This window comes from Protomyctophum parallelum (assembly GCF_964188405.1).
Source record: "Protomyctophum parallelum genome assembly, chromosome: 9".
Taxonomy (NCBI): domain Eukaryota; kingdom Metazoa; phylum Chordata; class Actinopteri; order Myctophiformes; family Myctophidae; genus Protomyctophum; species Protomyctophum parallelum.
Genome location: NC_139706.1, coordinates 21,152,488 through 21,176,379, shown reverse-complemented (window position 1 = coordinate 21,176,379; position 23,892 = coordinate 21,152,488). Strand labels below are relative to the sequence as shown.

At 43.5% G+C, this 23,892-nt stretch overlaps 2 protein-coding genes across 2 annotated transcripts in view; one reads left to right on the top strand and one right to left on the bottom strand.

The window, feature by feature from the left end:
• Positions 1-508: 508 nt before the first annotated feature.
• On the bottom strand, positions 509-12,278 carry drc12 (dynein regulatory complex subunit 12 homolog). The gene is made up of 6 exons (XM_083773645.1): positions 12,145-12,278; positions 9,088-9,159; positions 8,120-8,239; positions 7,701-7,793; positions 6,473-6,603; positions 509-691 (listed from the first exon to the last, which is right to left on the bottom strand). The coding sequence occupies exons 3-6, from the start codon at positions 8,178-8,180 to the stop codon at positions 563-565; spliced, it is 414 nt and encodes a 137-aa protein (XP_083629771.1). The 5' UTR covers positions 8,181-8,239; positions 9,088-9,159; positions 12,145-12,278; the 3' UTR covers positions 509-562.
• A 399-nt stretch (positions 12,279-12,677) lies between these two features.
• The window catches only part of cbl (Cbl proto-oncogene, E3 ubiquitin protein ligase), a 64,826-nt gene continuing 53,611 nt past the window's right edge, over positions 12,678-23,892 (top strand). Inside the window, exon 1 of the mRNA XM_083773169.1 lies at positions 12,678-12,838. Coding sequence (XP_083629295.1) covers positions 12,692-12,838 — 147 coding nt within the window. The 5' untranslated portion in view covers positions 12,678-12,691. The remainder of the gene's footprint in view (positions 12,839-23,892) is intronic.

Here is a 23,892-nt window from a genome sequence, read left to right as displayed (position 1 = left end):
ATGGGTCGGCGGTTCGAATCCCGGCTCCTCCTGTCTACATGTCGAAGTGTCCTTCGGCAAGACACTGAACCCCAAATTGCTCCCGATGTGCTGGTTGGTACCTTGCATGGCTTCCGCCCGCAATCGGTGTATGAATGTGTGTGTGAATGGGTGAATGTAATGCACAATCTATGTAAAGCGCCTTGGATAAAGGCGCTATATAAATGTACCATTTACCATTTTACAGATGTCTTAGTGTGTTCCTAAGGTATAGGGACTGCTATCGTTTAGGTCAGTGGTTCTGCTCAAGGCCCAAAAGAGAGATGACCCAAATTTACAAAAATGCATTATGAATTAACTTAACTTAACTTATTAAGCCCCATTTCGCACAATTGGCAACATGTGACGAGTTGTGAGCTTGTAGATCTGCTATTTTCACAATTTTCTTTCCCCCCCCTGTCTTCTTTTTTATGGCATACACCCCCAGAAACTCTTTTGAGATAAGTCTTTTTTTGTGTTGTTTTTTTTTAATCCTAATTTTTGGTAGGAAACATAAAAAACCCACTGTTTGCGAAACACTGGATTAGATGTCCAGCGTGTTGAGGGTGAATTGGGAAAGCAGGTCCTTGTATTGTTGATGGATGGATGTGCTCTGGTCCTCCCATCCCTGACCAACAACAGACAGCTGAGACGTCAGACTGTCCAGGGTGTCCTGAAGAAAATAGAGACGAGACCTCTGAATACTTTGACAAAGTTAACCATTATTTCCATGTATTAGTCATAGCATGTCCACAGTCCACACCACACCATTTATCACCAATGTTCTCTGTAGCAGAATAGTGCACTATTGCCACCCAGTGGGTGCTAGGAGAACTACAGGCAGAGTTTCAACTACAGTATCTGGCTGTAGAACAATTTAGATTATTTCATTTTCCATTCACATTGACTGTGAATGTCGTTGATTAGTCTTGACATTGGCTGGGTTTCCCAAACAACACAAGAAGTGTTGTTTGGGAAACCCAGCCATTATCTTTCATTGGTTAAATATGTATTAAAAGAAGTCACATACAATCTCAACCACTTTCAACCTGACATGACATTTTAGGTGCACATTTAAAAAAAATGTTGACTGTAGTCAACGGCCTATGCATGAAAAGGAGCGATAGGCATAAGTAAATAAGCTCCTGGTCGTCTCTCTTCCCGTTTCCTGTCAGTCTACAGTCTACTGTCCTATAAATAAAGACATAAAAGCCCAATAATAAATCGGAATCTGATTCAAGGTTATTGCATGAGAACTGATGAGGACCTGGGCAAATGCATTGTTGGTATCTCTGATTCACCTCAGTTGCTCAGTATAGTGTTATTGCTTCAATGCTTCTACACTACACTGACCATGATGCACATCCACAAAAATGGACAAAGTTAATCTCTTTACTTAGACCGGAGTATTGCAGGGCTCTCTACACCAAATCTCTTTGCCGGACAGCAGATTTACGAGCTCAACGCCTGAGCTTGTAGATCTGCAATTTTCACTGAATGTTTGCCCCCAGAATAAAGACGATTTAAAGGTTCATGTGGTTTAAGCGCAGTAAGACTTTTGTCAACCACTCCACATATCCATGTGTCCTCACTAGGCATGTAATGGTATACCGTATTACTGTGGCATAAACAGCCACAGTATTTACAGTTTACACAGTGAGATTTCCGAGCTCACAGTATCTAATTACTTATCTTAATATGCGCATAATATGTATATGCTGCGCAAGTCCGTCGCATCACAATGTTTTGCTCATTTGTAGATATTTTTTTGCATGGTGCATGCAGGCAGTGAAGTGAAGACTATTATATTCATATTGTAGAATATTTAAATGGTAGAGGCAGTAAAAACTATACGTAACTTTAGATCTTCACAGGTCTCTACAATCTATTTATAATAGATATATAGTTTATTTTATGGGCCATAGTACCAAAACAAGAATGATTCGGTCATAACTGCCAGGTGCAGCAAGCTGTCGTTTATGAACATCTAAAATCAGCTGTGTGCTGAGCTCTGGACAGGGCCCCTGCCCAGGCATCATGGAGCTTGGCCTGTTCTGACATCACAAATGTACCCAGGTCTGGACCTAATCACTGGACCTAATATCTCCATATATGGAGCTGGCCTGTTTTGACATCACATCACCTCTTATTTGGGCATGCCTGACACAGAACTCCAGGAATAAAGGGACACAGAGAGACAGATACAGAAATATCCATATATGGGCATAAAAGGGACACAGACAAAATGGAACGGGTACTCTGACGTGGGTGGGTACAACTGGTATTGCATAGCCAGGTGGGGCATGGATCTCCAACTTCCATCATTACCGACTCTGTGTTCTATACAGCCGGGCACTAGTACTGTCAAATATCATACCGTTACATGCCTAGTCCTCACTGATGCTCACTCTTGGAGGGATGGTACCGATTCTATCTGCTTGGACTTTCATTCATCTTCTTTCCTGTGCATACTTCCACCTGTCCAGACTGAGTGAGGACCTATTCCCTCCTCTCATATTGCATTGTGTCACCTGTGAACATCATAGTCCACGCTGCCTGATCTCATCTGTCAACCTGTCTGTCCATTACCAATGTGAGCAAGAAAGGGCTCAGGGCTGATCCTCGATGTAAGACCACCTCCACCCATCCATCACTCCTACCGGACACCTCAACCCCGTCACACTCCCTCATACATATCCTGCACCACTCTGACACACTCCTTTATACCTTTCCTCTGCCACTCCTGACGTCCTCATTATAATATCACACCTCCTCTCTCGGCTATTATGGTTTCTGGTTTGATTGATTGAATAGGCTACATTATTAACAGTTTGCAAAAAAGAAGAAAGAACTAAGGCACGGTGGCACAGATCTATACAAAAGAATGCTAAAAGACAAGTAAGACGCATGGATGCGGGAAGCGAACGCAGCTCGTAAATTGCAATAACAACAATTAGAATAAATTACATACTTTTTAAAGTTCTTTTTTAGTGTGTGCGTGCGTATGTGTGTTTTTAAAGTTATTTTTCTTTTCTTTTTTTGCAAGTTTTTTGTAAAGTTTTTTCTTTTTAAGTTTTTTTTTAAGTTAAGTTTGTGGCAGTACCTGTCAGTGGGGGGTGTTGAACAGGAGGAGTAGGACGCAGGTGCTACATCCTCCCGATGGGGGCTTCTCACTGGCAGCTGAGCCAGTATACTCCAGATATCTGCACCATTTGAGTGGGCAAAGCCTTAGCTACTGTATATTGATTATAGGGTCAATACAATTAAATTCATATATAGCTGTTACAGACCACGGTCCTTCTGAGTATGTATTATTATTATTAATATTGCTATGGTTAATTATTATGGTAGTATTGGTTAAGCTGGGAATAATAATTGTAACAGTATGGGAATATTGGCATTGTGTTGTTGGAATGTATTATTATAAGTTGTTTATTTTTGTGTTTCATGTAAGGATTGAGGTGAATGGAGTATGTTGGAAAGTAAGGGTGGTACTGATGGCTGGCAGTGATAAGTGAATGATTGAATGCAGACGTGTCTGTGAGATTGATACTGCATCCAGACAGAAGAGTCGCGAAGATGCCAGTTGCCGCGAGCGGCAGGAGTCTCTTCCTGGTTTTTAGCAAGGACTGTCTAAAGAGGACGAGACGCGAAGACCGTACGGGCGACGCCATGTTGCTCCATGGCAGTGTTGCCAACTCGTGACAGAAATAAGCCAACCCACCTCCAAAAACAAGCCAAAACAAACCCAATAATATGACCATATAATCTTAATACAAAATATTTGATGCATTTAGCATTATAAAGACTATGTATGTCTATGATAATTGATAATTAATGTTTTAGTAACTTATTATACTAATAATTAGCCTATAAAGAAAAGAAAAGTATCTCTGGAAAAAAGGAAGCCAAAAGTCGCGGGAACTAAGCAGACATGGCAACCCTGCTCCATGGAACGAAAGATACATGCGCAGTTGAGACCAAGGAAGCTGAACGCGGAAGTGTTGGCTGCATATAGCCCATTGTGCATGTTTCTTTCCTTCCATGGAGCACCATGGAGCAACATGGCGTCGCCCGTATGGTCTTCGCGCCTCGTCCTCTTTAGACAGTCCTTGGTTTTTAGACAGCTGGTGGATGGAAATTAAGCTCCACCCACGCTGCAACTTGCAGCGGGGGAAAAGCGTTTCCGGCTTTCTGGCCGACGCTGCAATGCTTCACACGTCTCAAACTCTTCTCCCTTCTGGCTCCAAAACTATGGAATGCACTTCCCATTGCAATCAGAACTGTAGACTCACTCCCAATCTTCTGCCGCAGTCTGAAAACCCACCTCTTCAGACTCCATCTTAGCCCATAGTACTTGCCCTAGCCTCGACCTCCTACAGGCGTATGCATAGGCTCAACTTATGTATAACTTAAGTCTTAAATAGCACTTTATGTAGACATAACACTCTAAATAGTGTATACACTTATAGTTTCATTAGATTCCACTGTTCTGTTCTTAAGCTTACATAAGATTCATGATAACTATTTTTATGTATTTGAGCATTACCATGTTTTTTGTTCTTGCTTACTGTAAATCGCTCTGGATTAATGCCTAAATTGTAGGTAATTTTGTTTGTTTGTTTGTATAAATATATAATTATACTGTGTTGTAAGCCAATAATAATGCATTATAAATGCATGTATTACCTTTGTGAAAAGGTATCCTATTTGGAAAACACAATGATGAACATCTACCAAAAAACCTACGCTTACCTTTTCCAGACACAAAACAAAACACAGATCTCTTACCTAACAACAACTTAAAAAAAAACAAAAAAAAACAATGATTAACAAAATAACCCCAGAAAAAAGGATACCCACACCTACATTACCGAAACTAATCCATGTTAACAGTGAAACTTCCTAAAATACTGAGATGGTTAACTAAAAACACTTAAAACACCATCCTATTGTGGTTGGAAGACTGACATGGCACAGATTGGCTAACAAATTTGACCCAGCATGCAATGGTTACTTCCATGCACCTCATTTACATACATTTAATTTACAGTATGGTAAGATAGGGGAAAGATTAATTCACATATTTGTTCACATGGTAAAAAGTATATAACTAATTATAACTGTCATCATATTACACCTATCATCATGTTTTGTCACACTATAATGTATAATAATCTTAAACCATGAATGTTAGGGTTGACGTTGCATCTAGCATTACCCAGAAGGCCATAGGGGGTTGCTTTAAACTCATTCACAACCGTGAGTGCAAACACACACACCTAATCGAGTTGTGTTTGCATCAGCTGAACTGCTGTGATCAGCTTGGCTAACAAACTTTACCCAGCATGCAATAGTTACTTTCATACACCTAATTTACAAACATTTCATTTACAGAATACAGTATATTCACATATTTTGTTCACATGGTACAACCGTGAGTGACAGGGTTGACGCTGGATCCACGGTGTAGCAAACATCTAGCATTACCCAGGATGCATCAGGGATTCGTGACTGTCACAGCGGCGTGCCACCATTTACATAACTATTCACAACCGTTAGTCCAAACACCGCGTCATAGTATCAACCACCAATCCTCCCCTCAGTACTGTAATCTGATTCCTTGTCTGCTTCCCCCATCAAACTCAGAGCTATTATTATAGGGGAAGCTGTGAGTCTTCACACTTAGCTACGGCAGTCTGTGAATATAAATTTATAAACTTTAAAAACTTAATTAAACTACTACTTTTTATTTTAAGTAATGTCTACATAGGCCTAACTGCTGTGATCAGATTGGATAACAAATGTCAAAAAACAAAACAAGCTATGCCCCATCAGTCCAAACCAATATAATCATACAAATACGAACACTGACGTCACAGAGACGGTCACCAACACAATATCATGTATGTATGGAATTTAAGGAATGTATGGAATGTTATGATTATGCTAATTATAATTATAATATTTATGAGATATACAATATGATTTTATGATTATGGAATTTAAATAATTTAATTACTAATTTTCATAATTTATGTATTAATTACTCACTAGCGCCACTAGTGGTCAAAAAAAGGTGCTGAACCCCCACCTTATCATACTACTAATGAAATAAAGATTATTTTCAGGGGAGGCGCTTTCCTGTTTTTTAATGACAATCAATTACTTTAAGAGGTGAAGACACAAATAAGCTGCCAGTCAGCAAGGTGTATCGTATATAAACATAATCTAGAAATGTATAGGAATAGAAGAATCACAACTAGAATTTGCCTACCCATTGTCACCCAATTGTACCAAAGAACACCTTGTTTGTTTTTCACTCTTTGCCAAAAATATGTGATCCTTTTTCTCATTTTTTCTACCATAATAGAAGTTTGAACCCATTCAATGTACAATAGCCTATACAGTAGAGGGACTTGAACACTTTTTGACTGTGTGTATTGTTACTTACATGTAGAATTTTCTCATAGTCCGTCTCCATGTGTTCAAGTTTGTGTTTGAGGCCACTGATTATGTCATCTTTCTCCTGGTCCAACTGCTCACGTTCTGCTTTCTCTTTCTTCAGTTCTTCCTGACACAGGGCTGAGCACATTTGCATACATTACATGCATTGCACACACAAAGGTTATTGCTCATACTTTCCTATCACACAATATCACACCTGACATTTTTCTCCACCCATTCCAACCTGCTTGCTTTCTTCAGCTCTTCTCCACACTCTCCATTGCTCTGGAATGAACTCTACTCTCTGTAACCTCACTGTTCCACTCGGGTTCCTCTGATTCACACACATGTATTCTGTCTCGCTGCGGCTAACCTTCATTCCTCTCCTTTCCAGGGCATATTTTCACCTCTCTAGCCTTTCCTATACCTGCTCACTGCTCTCGCTACAGATCACAATGTACTCTACAAACATCATGGTCCATGGAGATTCCTGTTTAACCTCATCCATCAGCCTGTCCATCACCACAGCGAACAGGATGGAGCCCAGTGCTGATCCTTGATGCAGACCCACTTCCACTTTGAACCCATAATCACACCTCACCACTGTCTTACAACTTCCATACATGTCCTGCACCACTCTAACATACTTCTCCGTCACTCCAGACTTTCTCATACATTCCAAAGTTCCACTTTCGGCAACCTATCATGTGCTTTTTCCAGATCTACCGGCACAATGCAGCTCTCTCTGACCTTCTCTGACCTTCTCTATTCCACCTCTAGTGCTCTTCCTTGGCATGAAACCATACTGCTGCTCGGAAATGCTCACTTCTACTCTTAGTCCAACTTCCACTATATAGCCAGCAAATTATGTTCTCATTACCATGTGAAAATGAAAAGGGCCACAGATGTTTGGCAGACAAAGGGACTTTGAGGCAGGTGCCCAACCCCCTGTTCATATGTAGTTGCTTGCCACAACTCTGCACGTCACCCTTGATCTTAAAAGTCGGCACCAGCACACTTCTCTGAGTCCTACTACTCGTTTGAAGTGAGGGGCATCTGGTAATAAAGTGCTCTAAACAAACATTAAAAGTCCATAGACTTATGGACTTTTAATGGACTCATTTAAAAAGCCAGACATTGGATGGGATAGGCAAAGACTAAACTGAAACTATACATTCTATAACAATAGAGACTTCACGAGCGGCGGGATTGTTGTACAGTGTAGGATTTCATACCTAGCTGCTGTTGAAGCTGATTGACCTCCTGGTCCAGTCTGTTGACCTTGATGGTCAGCTCTGTCTGCATGGTCTTAGACTGGCGGCCCAGATCTGTACAGTGACATACAGGGACTTGTTTATATTAGGTACCAAACTACAGTGCTCATTTTAGTCCTTGAATTAATGATTAAAGACTACTGTTAATTTTGGCACTTTTGCTCATGTACTACTGCGATGTACACTAGCGTCATCATAATTAGAGGACTGCTTAAGGAGTAGTTCACACAAAAAATAACATTTTGCTGCTTTTCTAGTTCATGAAAGCCATTGTCATAATTATGGCTACTTCAAGGGAGTAGACCCTGCGTCGGTACAATACTCTATAGAAGGTATGAACAGATAGATAATAAGGTTTATCTTATCTTATCGTATTATACCTGAGCTAACATCCCTGTGTTGTTGTCTTTCATGTTGAAGTTTCTGCTCCAGGTCTCTCATGTGACTCCTCAGGCCAGCGCTGGCTGCTTGAGCTTTCCCTGCATCACCGCAATGTATGGCTAACGTACACGCACACACACACGCACACGCACACGCACACGCACACGCACACGCACACACACACACACACACACACACACACAGTCCCCCTTAGTAATTATCACATGCTTTGATCATAACTAGAGCTGGGACTCGATTAAAAAAAATTATCTAATTAATCAGAGGCTTTGCGACTAATTAATCTAGATTAATCGCATTTTAATCGCATATCAATATTCAACCCGAGAACAGCGAGAAACCTTTTTTTTTAATGTTTTTTGGTATCCCAGTGAATCAATGAATAGTGACTACAGGATACCACTCATTTTCAACATTTTACTGTCATTAATATACCTGTTGTGGAAATAATAATAAAAGTCACCCCATTCTGTGTTGCCTAGAACTGGAGGTCTGAAAAAGAATTAGTAACAGTAACAAGTACATCTCAGTGACATCACAAAGCTGTACTTACTTCATAGTGTTACTGTTTTTTGTCAGACCTCCAGTTCTAGGCAACACAAAATGGGGTGACTTTTTATTATTTCCAGTTTTCAGTACTATAGAAAAGCGCCCAGTGAGAAACGTTCCGCGGTGAAAGAAAAGGTGCGATTAATTTATCTGTAGTTAATCGCGATTAATTTTTCTGTAGTTAATTAATCTAAATTAATCGCAATTAGTCCCGGCCCTAATCATAACACTAGCATAGAATACAATAAAACCAAACAAATACTGCGCTAGGGTAGATAGTGTTAAAGTTTGTTTTGACACCGTTTGTTTTACATCACCAATACATCACCGTCCTAATCAACATGAGTTATAATATTAGCGCCCCTCACTTCACACAGGTGTGATTTTTATAAACACTCACCCAGATGATCCTTCAGAATGGCCACATCCAGAACACTGCGCTGATACTTTGTTTCCAGTTCACTTTCACCTGCTGTACAATTACAAAAAATTATGAATCTATTTAAATCCACACACAATATTCACTGGTGAAATGCACACAATATTCACTCGTATTCACTGTAATTACTCTTTTCTGAGTCTTTCTTTATAATGGTCTTCTTTAAATTCTTCCCCTTTTTCTTTGGAGGCATGTTTTTTGGAGGTCAGTTAAGTTACACACTACTTCGGTACTTCCTTTTATTCTTTTTTTTTCGGTCACGAAAACGAGCTCAGTACAGTCAAAGTACACTACACACACATCGGCCTACAGGAGGCGGTGTGTTGTTATTTGGTTGCTAAGGGTTGACTATCCCACGCTGATCGATACTTGACTTGACTGACACCTTTTACAACCAATCACAACTTTACTGGCGCACGTTTTTTTTTTTACCACTGGACAAAAAAACGGTCCTTTGTTGTCGTGGTGACCAAAAGATACGAGCCCACCTCCCACGGTCCACCACACCACCAGCATCCATCCATCCATCCATCCATTCCACATTCCATTCCATTCCATATTGGCAATTGGCTTTAATGCGACTGTTCTCGGTGTATGATCTGCTTTCATTCATGATTCATTAATATATCCCTGTAAGCAGTGTTGGGGAGTATTAAGCTACATGTAGCTGAGCTACGTAGCTGAGCTACATTTTGCTGTAGCTTGTGGTATTTTAGCTACATTCATATTTGTGTACCTCGTCAAGTAGCTCAGCTACCTTTTGGGTCATTTTTTGTAGCTTAGCTACTGAAGTTACAAGCTACATTTTTGGGCAATAACATGAAAGAAATATATAAATTTTGACCATTGGTTGCTGTGTTAATTCTTGTACTAGAACCCCCTTTGAAAAATCAAGGACTGTTCCTTTTTCTGATTGCTTTGAGGGCATATCAGCTGCCTCTAATTGGCCTCTGATTGGCCCTGGTATCACAGGGTGGGAGGGGTCTCCCAGGGGGGAGCAGGGGTCTCCTAGAGGGGAGGAGGGGTCTCCCAGAGGGGAGCAGGGGGAGGAGGGGTCTCCCAGAGGGGAGCAGGGTGGGGGGGTCTCCCAGAGGGGAGCAGGGTGGGGGGGTCTCCCAGAGGGGAGCAGGGTGGGGGGGGTCTCCCAGAGGGGAGCAGGGGGAGGAGGTGGGGGGGTCTCCCAGAGGGGAGCAGGGTGGGGGGGGTCTCCCAGAGGGGAGCAGGGTGAGGAGGGGTCTCCCAGAGGGGAGCATGGTGGGAGGAGGGGTCTCCCAGAGGGGAGCAGGGTGGGGGGGTCTCCCAGAGGGGAGCAGGGTGAGGAGGGGTCTCCCAGAGGGGAGCAGGGTGGGGGGGTCTCCCAGAGGGGAGCAGGGTGGGGGGGTCTCCCAGAGGGGAGCAGGGTGGGGGGGTCTCCCAGAGGGGAGCAGGGTGGGGGGGGTCTCCCAGAGGGGAGCAGGGGGAGGAGGGGTCTCCCAGAGGGGAGCAGGGTGGGGGGGGTCTCCCAGAGGGGAGCAGGGTGGGAGGGGTCTCCCAGAGGGGAGCATGGTGGGAGGAGGGGTCTCCCAGAGGGGAGCAGGGTGGGAGGGGTCTCCCAGAGGGGAGCAGGGTGAGGAGGGGTCTCCCAGAGGGGAGCAGGGTGAGGAGGGGTCTCCCAGAGGGGAGCAGGGGGAGGAGGGGTCTCCCCGAGGGGAGCAGGGTGGGAGGGGTCTCCCAGAGGGGAGCAGGGGGAGGAGGGGTCTCCCAGAGGGGAGCAGGGTGGGGGGGTCTCCCAGAGGGGAGCAGGGTGGGGGGGTCTCCCAGAGGGGAGCAGGGTGGGGGGGTCTCCCAGAGGGGAGCAGGGTGAGGAGGGGTCTCCCAGAGGGGAGCAGGGTGGGGGGGTCTCCCAGAGGGGAGCAGGGTGAGGAGGGGTCTCCCAGAGGGGAGCAGGGTGGGAGGAGGGGTCTCCCAGAGGGGAGCAGGGTGAGAAGGGGTCTCCCAGAGGGGAGCAGGGTGAGGAGGGGTCTCCCAGAGGGGAGCAGGGTGAGGAGGGGTCTCCCAGAGGGGAGCAGGGGGAGGAGGGGTCTCCCAGAGGGGAGCAGGGTGGGAGGAGGGGTCTCCCAGAGGGGAGCAGGGTGAGGAGGGGTCTCCCAGAGGGGAGCAGGGGGAGGAGGGGTCTCCCAGAGGGGAGCAGGGGGAGGAGGGGTCTCCCCGAGGGGAGCAGGGTGGGAGGGGTCTCCCAGAGGGGAGGAGGGGTCTCCCAGAGGGGAGGGGTCTCCCAGAGGGGAGGAGGGGTCTCCCGCATGTACATTCTCAATTTAACGCTGAAAAATAAAAAGTAGCTGAGCTACTTTGAGCTACTTTTTCCATGTAGCTGTAGCTTTACAAGCTACATCTCTCCGGTGGTAGCTATGTAGCTTGATCAAGCTACTGCCATGGTGAGCTACTTGTAGCTTTACAAGCTACGCTTTCAAAGTAACTTGCCCAACACTGCCTGTAAGTTTTATGAATGCTGCTGCAAAGAAAAAAGAAAGGCGTGCGCGTTCATGAGCAGACGGGCGCGCACCGAGGTGGAGGGCAGACCAGACCGCTGCCTGCGATGGGCGAGGCTAACTGAAGGGGACGTCACTTGTATGTACACAGGAAAAGCAAAAGAATGCAGGGGCCGCCGCGCGTACACGTCACGGCAGAAGGGGAACAGCAAGCACGCGAATGCTCAATTTCTTATTACCGGTATTTATAATTTATTCGTCCCCGCGGGCCGCGACAGCAGCAGGCGTCCCCTGATGTCACGTTGGATCCGCTGCGTGTGATCCTCCGTCCTCTGCATGCAAGTCAAGACGCCGATCGTCTTCGCACAGACAGCGGCCACAGCACAGAGGCTCGGTTCGGCTGCATGTGTGACTGAGCGTTGCGTGACAGAACCGCAACAGAACCGTACTCCGTCTCCAACAACATTGTGAACCCAGGCTAGAACAGTACAGCCAGCATCTGATCTCATCAGCAAGACAAGAAAGGGGAACGGCATTGGGGGTGACTTACTTGGGTTGGCCGGCCAGGGTGCTTATCGGTCAACGGAGGAAGAGGACACTGCAGGAGGTCTCTGCAAGCAGAGACATGGTGTCATTGTCCTCTAACTGAAGAGGACAAACTAGAGACTGACAGCCTTGGTCCCTGTGCACTGAAGGCAGAGACAGACCGCGCGCGCGCGCGCGATAGAGAGAGAGAGAGAGAGAGAGAGAGAGTGGCAGAGGCACCACAGTGACTCCTCTCCGGGGGAGGAGGGTGCAGGGAGTGAGACCAGACCAGGGCAGCAGGGGAGGCGGACATCCGTCCATTCAAACCGTGTGACAGCCTCACTGCTGATGGGATCAGCGCTCCGGTAGAACCCCCGGTCCTTACCCCCTCAGGAGGAGAGGAGAGGAGGGTGTATTCACTCCACGGATCATCATCCGACACCCGGAAAGGGCGCCGTCTAGCTGTCCTCGCCGGGGGGCTTGGCCCGGATCGTGGGGGTGAGGGTCCCTCCTTGTGGCCCCTAGCAGCAGCACCCCTGCCCCAGTCGGGCCCTGTCCCGGTGGCCCCAGACATGGCAGGGAACCTGAAGAAAGGTGGGGGTCTCATCGGGATGATGAAGGACGCGTTCCAGCCTCATCACCACCACCTCCACGCTCACCACCAGCCCGGGGCCGTGGACAAGAAGACGGTGGAGAAATGTTGGAAGCTGATGGACAAGGTTGGTTTGGGAATGATGGATGGCTGTATGGATGTGCTAACGTGATACCAAGCAGCTCGTATGCTAGGCAGTGGGCGCTATGCTAACGGCAAAGCTAACTAGCTGTAAAACTAGCTGTTAAGCTAGTTAGCTCGTCGTTAGCATACAAAGCTGCAATCTGGCTGTCTGGTGTCGCTTGCCGAAAAGGACAGATCTACACGCTGACAACGTTAGCGACGCGTTGTCAGCCTGTGAATCTGTCCTTTTCGGCTAGCGTCGCTATTGCACGATGGGGTATAATAAGCTTTACTGGCTCATAATTATGCTTCATGTCATTGTTGTCATTATGTTTTGTCCAAAAGCTAATGTCACTTTTCCATTTAAAGGCCCAATCAGTGATGCAAAATAATGTAAACAAACGAGAAATAAAGAATAGCAGTGGAGACATGTTTAATTCCACTATATATCACAGGTTTACAAAGTGGTATCCAGGTGTAGCGTGATTATCGGGGTACTATAGGGTCCATGGGATTCCCAGCCAAAATCAAGAACAGTTTAATTTCACTATTATTTCTATCAGATATTAGAAGTGTGTGAGGACTATAGTGACATCACTCTCTAAACTGTCTTCTCCCTGGCTACAGTTTAGACTGGACAGTGGTAGAATTCTGTACAAAATCTAATCTTCTTAACAACAGAAATCTTCTGTTATGGGGGGCCTTTCTAATGGGGGTCTGCGGCTTAATGCAGTACCAATTTAAGGGTCTTTGACCACTGCTCTTGGAGATGATGAATGACAAAGCTCTTGATAAGGAGACCTATCAGCTACAGAGGACATCATCATCAAACCAGGCAGTTATGCAGGAACGCCTACTGAGTGGCTAAAAACTACTTTCTGACAGCCCATACCTCCAAACAGAAAAGTCATGTCTAATTGCATTAAACGACATTAAACAATGTTAAACTCACTTTTACTGCCACTCGATTTGCCATTCACTTCATGCATGCGCATATAGCCTCTATTGACGGACAAAAGATATTTGAGCTGTACTAAAATATTTGTAAACATGGAGTAAAACAGACCTATAGTTTGATTCATAATAGTCCAAATATATTATTTCCATCTACAAATCAAAGTATTTATGAATGTACAGTATGTGACTATAAACCTACTTTACATGTTAAATCAAAACAATCCCAGATTATTTCCATTCTTTAACAAAGAATGTTGAGTTTAAGTGGAGTGGGTGGGGTGTGACCATGTTGGTCATCTACATACTGTCAATGTAGCGCTCGGGTGGCACAGTGGTATTAAGTGCCTGCCCACCACCGTGGAGGTTGTGGGTTTGAATCTGGTTTTGCCGAGCCTATACGAACACAATTGGCCTGTGTTCGGGGAGGGAATCCGGGCAGGAAGGGTGATATTCGCCACTCCACGTATTCCTACGGGCTGGGTCGGCACATGTCAGCAGCGAGTGTTGGGCGAAAGTAGGATGAAGGCTCTACATCCTCCCGGAGGGGGCTCCTCACGGGCAGGTGAGTCAGTGGGATACAACAGCCGTGACGTGACGACACACAAATGTGTGTGGGGAGGAAATATTTATAATATTTAAGGTTGAACATGAAGTCAGGAGGTAACTTGATGACAGTGGGCTTAAAAGTCATATACTTTGTTGTACAACAAACAGCTTAAATAGTTGACCTGTAAGTACTGTTCACAGCGCATCACAATTTGTTTTAAACTTTTTACATTTTCCCCCTATAATTATGCCCAATAGGGAGGCCAGGTTGAATGTGGTTTAACAACTGCACTTTGCACCAGCAGCAGAGGTATTCTCTGAAGTACTGCATTATTGAAATCACCATCACCATCAGAAATTAGACTTCCGTTGTTGGAAACTACACTAGAGCATTGTCGAAAAGAAGGCGGAAATGTGATCATTTAACGAGGTCTATTTGGGCCTCGTCGACACAGGAGGCTCATTACACTGCCTCACTTCTCGGAAAAAAAAAGAAAAGAAAAAAAAAACGTGGTGGCTGCTTGACCTCCAGCTTCCTGTGAGATTCACACAGTGTTATCGAAGTGACTTGCGAGGACAACACATTCTATTGTGTGTGTGTGTGTGTGTGTGTGTGTGTGTGTGTGTGTCTTCTGTTCCTCATTGAGGCACCGCTGAGCTTAAGAGACCACGTCTCTCTCTTCTTTGTAAAGCTATCATTTGTTAGAATCCACATTCCATGAGTATTTTTTGCACCATTAGCATATGCGGTAGGTTGGTCAGGGCTTTCTTCACATCTGCAATATGACAGGTCATGCAAAGTAAATGCAAGAAAAGGGAAGTGACACTGCGTGATCAGTTCTCTTTTTGACATGGGGTCAAAAAGAGAACTGTGTGTGTGTGTGTGTGTGTTTTCAGTCTGGTACCTGAAAACCAAATATAGCAAACATCTTACATCTACAATGGACTTTTGACTGATATTTTTGCTATATGTCGTACAATGAAGTACTTATGTTGTTAAAGACATGCTCACAGACAAAGTTCCCACATTTCCTATTGCTACTAAAAGGGTTAGTGTGCATCGTAAGTCGTAACGCATTCCTAAACTTTTTAACCTTATATTTAATTCACCTTCTATTATTTTTCTTTTTTCGTTTGTGCATTTTGGATTGCTGCTGTTGCACAGTCTTGCAGACCATATTTCACCAACATTTTGCTGCTTGTATCTGTAGGAGACAAATAAACCCTCCTTGATTCAAAGACTATAGTTTCTCAGACATTTTGAAAATAGAAGTGAAAAATTTACGCCCAGAGTTGAAAGCAAACCACAGCGCTGCATAGGTCACTATAGTAATGGATCTAAACACCTCCCACGCAAGTTAAACGTCCAGTCTCGGTAGATTACAGAACTAATTTGCCTCTCAAAAGAAACCTGCTGCCCCTAGTTTTGCAGTATTTTGATTCAACTACATCTGTGTTCGTTAACATAAAACTGGTGGTGTTGAGTTAGTTACAACCACATACGTGATGCTCTTACTCAATTTGGTTTAACAATTCCACTGCCTCTGCTTGAAGTTTAAACCTGGGGTCTGCAACCTTTCTTTTTTTTAAATTAAATTAAATTAAATTAAATTTCTAAATAGTCAGTGTGCCATGTCAACATTCATTTCAATGATACCACATTACAAATTTCAACATATTTTGATTGTCCACGAATATAACCTTTTCCTTTCTTTTTAAATACTTTCTTTCACATTGTTATAATCATTCGACTGAGCAATGACCCACAATATGTTCCAGACTCCCTCCCCAGTGAAAGTTATGTGTGTTTTAATGAATGTAGAATTATGTGCAGCATGTCATTTACATACAAATGTGGGGGTCTTCACTTATTTGAAAAAAATAAAATAAAAAAGAAACACCTACAGTATGCCACTGTGCCAGTGATCACCCTCCTATGTGTCAATGTTGGCACCGGTGCCAAAGGTTGCCTACCCCTGGTTTAAACATTAGTTTAAAAGTGTTATTGTATGAGGCAGCAATCAAAGCCCTGTTCCCAGAATCCCACAGTGATCTCACACAGTAATATCTTTATACCGTATTTGTATTGAATAGTGATCAAACGGAAATCATTAGCAAGTTGGTTTCTGGTTTTCCCTTCACTGATTAATCCGTCAATCAGAAAAATTATCCAGAACCCAGTACTTTAGTAGCATAATGCAAAAATGATCTACATACAAAAATCTACATTGGCTATTATTTCTATTATATTGGTATCTATGGCTTATGGACACATTTTCACTGTCAAAAGTTGTATGTTTGGCTGCAATCCACCTGCTATGCAATAATTATATTAACATATGGTATACAAACATTTATCTAGGTTTGTGTCCTCCATTTTCCACATTTTGATTGTGCAGAAAGCTGATTAAAACTGAAGTCTGAAACGAGGAAGCACAACACTCTAATTGGCCGTTTGGAACCAATGAGCCTGTGGTTAACATGTTTTGCAACAAGAAACTATCTGTCAGCATTTCACTGGCTGAGTTTTCTTGGGTTGCTCGGCTCCGTAGATTATTGCTTCCGACAGCAACGTTTATTGTGAGCCTATGCAGTATGTTGTTTTTTTTTATTTCAGCATCAATGGAATGGGTTGGTTGTGACTCAGTATGTTTCTGTTAAGCCCTTAGGTTAGATGAAGAGAAGGTTGAGGAGAGAAAAGCAATGGAATGTAGCTTTGCTTGGAGGCCATTGTCATTTTCACCTGAGATTGACCTGTGGTACATGTTTGTTAGAGATATCAACATAATTACAGATACAGAAGCCATCAAACGAGTGAAATAATGGCCGATCAGTTTGGCCATCTCTCTCACACGTGTGTGAAAGACGGTTAGAGGAAGGTGTATAATGTTTGAGAGAGCAGTTGTTGCAAATGATGTGATGTACAAAGCTTCTAGTGGTATAGCCCTTGGCAACTGTGTTATCTAGTTTCTGACAAAGCTAGTAGATCTTCTGGGTTCTGGAGGTCTGGGAAAGGAGTGGGGGGTGATGATGGAGTCATGTGATACTGTAGGGTTGCTGTATTGTAGGTAGGTTGAAGTGTAGTCCTAGCTATCTGTGACCTCGCCCTTCACTTTAGCTTCGGGACTCGCTCACATAGCTTTGTCATCCAGCATTGTGGGGGTCGAGCTAAACTGTCTAATTTTGGAATTTCTAATATGTCTGGTTGTATTTCAGAATTTAGTTTAAAAGATGTAGTCCAGAGTTTCCACAGATGTCCTTAGTAAATAATCTGCTTTGAAACAACCTTTTGTCATAGGACACGGTGGTGCAGTTGGTAGCGCTGTCGTCTCACAGCTAGAAGGTCCTCCTGGCTGGGTTTGATACTTGATTCCCACCGGGCAGGCGGGCACTGGGGACGTGTTCTCTCCTCCGCGTCATCAGCGCCCACCGCATGGAGTATGGAAGGGTGGGTCGGGTACCTCTTTGATGTGGTACGCTTTTAGATTTTTGAAAAAGGCACCACAGTAACAGTCAACACGTACGCATTGTTAGTAAGATGTACATAAAAACATTATATAGACCGGTATGTAAGGCTACATAGTACATAATGAAACTTGCAACTTACGTGTTTGGTCATTCTGTTGCACCTTGCCTTCCACTCCTCACATCATCCGTCAGACTCGGACACAATGATAGCATAGAGGTCATTATATTACATTTGACACTTTTAACAAAACATTCAATATCAACAATTCATAATCTTGATTAAAATATTCCATAAGAGAGGCGAGTTTGAGTTGGTTTGGACATGTGCGGAGCGGAGGGGTGATGATGGAGAAAGAGGAAGGTCAAATACTTACAGTAGGTGTAAGGATACGGTGAGAGACCTTTTAAAATGATCATGCGTCCCACTATAGGACATTATTATGATTTTTCTTGCCCGGCAGAAAAATGAAACACGCATTTCCTCCATCTCAGCAGTCCAACCATGTCCCGCCGTTGTCAGAAGTCAGTCCCATGGATTCCACTGGGTAGTGGGTGCAGTAACACTGCGTTCCAGCCATGATACCGCAGCTTATAGCCACCACCTGACTGAGACAATGCATGTGATCCACCAAACACATTTCATAACGTTGCTGTCGGGCACAAGTTTTATTCATACATTTACGCCCAACACGAAAAGTACAAAAGTATAGCAGATCTGCAAGCTCAAGCTTCTCGATCTGCTACTTTTGCTGTTTTCGAATTTGAATCCTGAAAAAAACAATATACTACAGTATATGCATTTATGCATCCTTAACCCATTTTGGGCGGGAACCCCTTTTGGTGTTAGCATTATGTTATGCTTTAGCTATTGAAAAATAGCAGATCTACAAGTTCATAGCACGCCACTCGGGTCTGCTATTTTTGAAAAATCGAAGAATGACTGACATAGAAACATAGCTTTTTCAGAAAACTGTCAGGATGTATCCGGAGCTTTAAAGGTTGGGCAACAAATGAGGGACAATTTCAGATATTTACATACTTGTCCATATCGAATCAACAGTATCAGTTTAGGTTTTCATGTAAATTCTATGAAAATGACTGTAAAAGTTGACTGTACAGGTCAGTGAAATGGAATTGAATTTGCATTTCATTAAAAAAAAAAACGGATATATTTATAACACGAAATTATAACATAAGTACTGCATTATGTCATTATTTTAATGTCCAGCATTTAAAATAATCTGTTTACCTGCCTGGATCTGTCCATCCCAATCAAACCATAGGATAATGGGTTCCCACCAGCCTGGAACCCGAATGCCCCATGATTGTCGTGAGAGGCGTTTCAATTCCAAGCCCAAATCTCTCCGATTATCCTGCAGTGTGTAGCCCAGTTTAAGGGTCCTAGCATCAGTGTTGAGCTGCATTCACCATCTCTCTTCTATTTCATGGAAGGGACATGTTCCCTGATTAATTTGTAGAGTGCCCATTGTGTTATAGTCTGCAATGTATTGGGATTATAGAAATAGTAATCTAGTATCAGAGGTAAGACAAGAAAGTATCATCAGTCTAAACAGTATCATATCAAAAATCACACCTGTGTGACCTGAGTGGTGCAATTCCGTGGTGGGGGGGTCCCCGGAACTTCCAGACCCACAGGAAGGCGTCCAGGGGGCCGGGCCGGTTCCCGCGCGCCGTCCCGCGTCCGAAACGGTTGAGAAATGACAGTTACCGTGTGGGGGTCCCCAGGGGGTCACTGTACTGTACTGTACTGTCACACCCCAAAATCATCATGAATGTGTACAGTGATACTTGCTGGTGAAAACCAACCAAACGTTATTTTCGTGCTCGGACGGACGGACCCAGCCAGCCAGCCAGGGACACACTTCATGGTGGTGTTGTGATGATACGGTGGAATGACAAAGAGGTCTAACCATCAACCAGTATTTACTAGGATATGACAAAAGGTTTGGTGGCATTTCACATCAGATAATGCTGCCTTCACTAAGCAAATCAATGTTTTCCAAAAAGCAGAGGCACACCTTTAAACACCTTTTAACCTGGCATCCCTGTTTTGGTCATTATAGACAGAAAATAATGTAAAAATTTGCAAATAAGATGACACAATGCTGCGGTGAAATGAGGACACAACACAAACCTAAACTAAATGTTTGCATATTCTGCGCAGTTAAGTTAATAACATTATACTGTAGCATAATAACATGGCATTCAAAGGTGGAGTGCAGCCAAAGAAACTTTCTACAGTGCAAAATGTCCACTCAAGCAGTAAGCACCACATACTGTAGATACTTCAAAGTACAGCGAATAGCTAAATGTTTTTCTATAAGCAATGCCATGTGTAATTTGTGTTTTTGTAAATCTGCATTATTAAAAAAAAAAAACTACTTTAACCCATTCTAGGCGGGAACCCCTTTTGGTGTTAGCATTATGTTAGGCAACTTAGGCTTTAGCTATTGAAAAATAGCAGATCTAGGTCTGCTATTTTTGAAAAATCGAAGAACGACTGACATAGAAACATAGCTTTTTCAGAAAACTGTCAGGATGTGGAAGACTTTTTCAGAATCTGATCTCACGTCGGAATGGGTTAAAAACAAAAGTATAAATGGGCTTAAGTGGTTATGTCCTGTTCTGCATTCTCCTAAGGTCCATCCTGTTATATTAAACTCTGGCACAAAAATTGGCCGAAAAATGTGACATGTGTGTTCGCTTGAAAGACTTTCCAAGTGGGAGTTTTCGAGAAACACTTATTCAAGAGAGGACATGAGAGTCAGATTAGGTTGCGAGCTGAATCGAATTAGATTTTGAGGTTTGTCACTGTTGGTGTCACTGCATTACTCCCATTACTTCCTCCCGATTTGTCTTTGAGCATCATGTGTGTTCTGGGCTGTGTTCTGGTATCATTTTTAATGGTCAACCAGTCAGCTCAGGCAAAGACGTGTCAGTTAAGGCCAGATGGATCAAGAGGAGGAGTAGTAGTGGTTGATCATTAATACTGAAGATGGGACAGAAATATTACACATGTCGTACACGCTGCCCCACACACACACACACACACACACACACACACACACACACACACACACGTCTCACACACACAGACACCATCTGAACAATTACACAAAGTACAGTAGATCCCTGTTGGCTTTAACTCGAACACGTTGCTCATTAAACACACACACACACACACACACACACACACACACACACACACACACGCGTTCCCTGACCCAGCAGTATTGGTATTGGCTGCTCTGACTTTGCATGTGTTATGGGGCTAATCTGATGAAATGTCAGTATGTTCAGTCATTTCAGTGGTGTTGATCATTGACACACGCCAAGCTAGTTTTATGCTCTGTGAGTTTAAGAGGTCATGTAGTCTGTTGTCTGTTTTGTATAGCTACGGACAATTTTTTTTCTGGCTGCTTTACTGAATTTCTGTTCAGTACACTAAGTACACTACACTAAGTACCTGCCCACTAGGTGTTTGAGTCCACCGTGGTGCATCTAGCTTGGCCGAATGGCTGTGCCAACACAATTCACCCTTTGTCAAGTCCTGCCCGTGGTTGTGCCTCTCTTCGCACCCATTGGTTGCCGTTTCGTGGTTGGACAAAAATCCTTTCTAATCTCCATCCACTAGAAAATAATAAAATAACGTGTTTTTCAGTTGCTTCGTATTGATATTCTGTGCACTCAATTCTTATTTTAAACTTGGTGTCAGTAAAAAGGAACATCACAGGTGCAGCATCGTGAATGGGCATATCATTTTTAGTTTTTAGTTTTTTCCAAGAATGATGTTTTAGCAAATCCATGGTGGCACCAGGGCGGAACAAGGCAGAAAGAACCTGCTGGTTAGTCAGTCAGGGACCAATCAGAAGGCTGACACATTTGTTAATTGGTCTGTGTTGGAGGGAGGGAAGCCGGACGGGGAGGGTGATATTTGTAAATTGGCGCCAGCTGGGGCCATGTCGTTGGGCGATGATGAGTGGGAGGGGTGAGGCAAAGGCTTTACGTCCTCCCGGTGGGGCTCCTCAGTCCTCCCGGTGGGGCTCCTCAGTCCTCCCGGTGGGGCTCCTCAGTCCTCCCGGTGGGGCTCCTCAGTCCCCACTGGCAGGTGAGCAATAGGGAGCAGTGGGAGGAATTAATTGGCATAACAACGACAATCTGGGAGACATAAGGAGTTTTTGCCTAGAAAATGTGTGTAAAAGAATGCCGATCTACATCATAATGCAAGGTCACAAAGCGTCACTTTGCGACACATTGTGAGCTTAAGATATATAGGCTATTTTGGATATTTTCACTTATGACATGATGCCCAAAATGGGTTTTTAAAGGTGCCTACAGACAGTTTCACAGTCAGTACTTTAGTAGTCAGATTGGATGTACATCCTTCAGTAAAAAATAAGGAAGTTGAAGCATCCTCTAAGCACGCTCCACAAAACAAAATGTCACCTAATAAAATAAGGAAACGATTCCCGCTGTCACCATTCTTTTGTGCAGCTATGATAGATTGATTGATTGAATAATTTATTACCAGTTTGCAAAAAGAAAGTACATATTACAGAATAGTACAGTTTAATACAAATACAATAAGTGACTCAAGACAGAAAGACTGAGGACTGACAGCCTGGAAATGAATAGAATACAATGAATATTAGAGCGGATGCGGTTTCGGTTTGTGTTTGTCAGATAATTGCTGCTGTGTGTGTGTGTGTGTGTGTGTGTGTGTGGGGGCGGTGAGGCAGTCCATAAGAAAACCATCGCTAGATCTTTTGAACAAAAAAACCCATGTATTTAGTCACTGTTAAGTGTTCTGTCCAGAAGCAGAAAGCCACAAGCCACCGTCTTAAAATTGGCTTTTAAAGGATACCGGTATATAAGATAAGGCCAGCATAATTGCATTTTCTTTGTCCACAATTTTGGAAACTAAGAGCTGGTGGGCTGTGGTTGCATCATGTTAAGGGTTACGTGCATGTTTTATTAAGACCTGAGGATGATTCTACAACAAATTCTAAATATGTACTACTCACACTTTCAAGATTTTCAAAAAAGTATTCGTGAGATTAGGGATCTGATATTTTGCCTATTGCCAACGCTAACATATAAAATGACGCAGATGCTTTCTCGGTTATAATGTCAATTGACTCACGTCCTGACTCCTCCAAGGGTCTAATGCTAGGCCGCATGTTTTTTTCCCTCTACACCAAATCTCTTAGCAGAATTTTCAATGAATGTGTCCCCAGAATAGGGGCTCTAGGTTTAATGTGGTTTTTAAGAGTCTTTCCTTCACGCAGGTCCTCTCTCTATAGCTCTATTGACAACGTTGTGCACTAAAGATAAGTGGTATTATCTGGTATAGAAAAGAGCTGTGTTTCACCAGACACACCGCTTTCCATGAAATGTTGCATGCACAGTCTCACTAGGCAGAGGAAGAAATGTCATTTGAAAATGTTCAAATCAGCCTCATGGTGGCTCTATAAATGTTTTTACCTATAATGGCACCGATCTGTGTAAAACGTTGTATTCACACTCCCTAGAGGAAAAATCTTTGCCCTGCATTTTTCACAGCTACACTTCATAGCGCCACCAGAACGCTGATTTTATTTTAAACACATTTTTGGATATTACTCCTTCAGATTTTATCTAAATTTCACGCAAATGTGATCAAGACGGGTCCGTTTGATTTCTCATATTCCATCCTGATTGGTGCCTAACATTGACATCTATAGTTTGCAGGAGTGGCCTGTTTTGTACAAAATGCCGCAAATCATGGACACAGCATCATATTGCGGTGAAACAGTGAGTGCACGCACATTCCCACTAGGCTGAGGAAGAAGTGCCACTTGTTAGAGGTGTGTACGTCGTAGCGGAGCGGGTAGAGAGGGCATCCCTTTAACCCATTTTGGGGTCGGGAACCCCTTTTGGTGTTAGCATTATGTTATGCTTTAGCTATTGAAAAATCTACAAGCTCATCGCGCCACCGAGTGGCGCGCTACGAGCTTGAAGGTCTGCTATTTTTGAAAAATCGAAGAACGACTGACATAGAAACATAGCTTTTTCAGAAAACTGTCA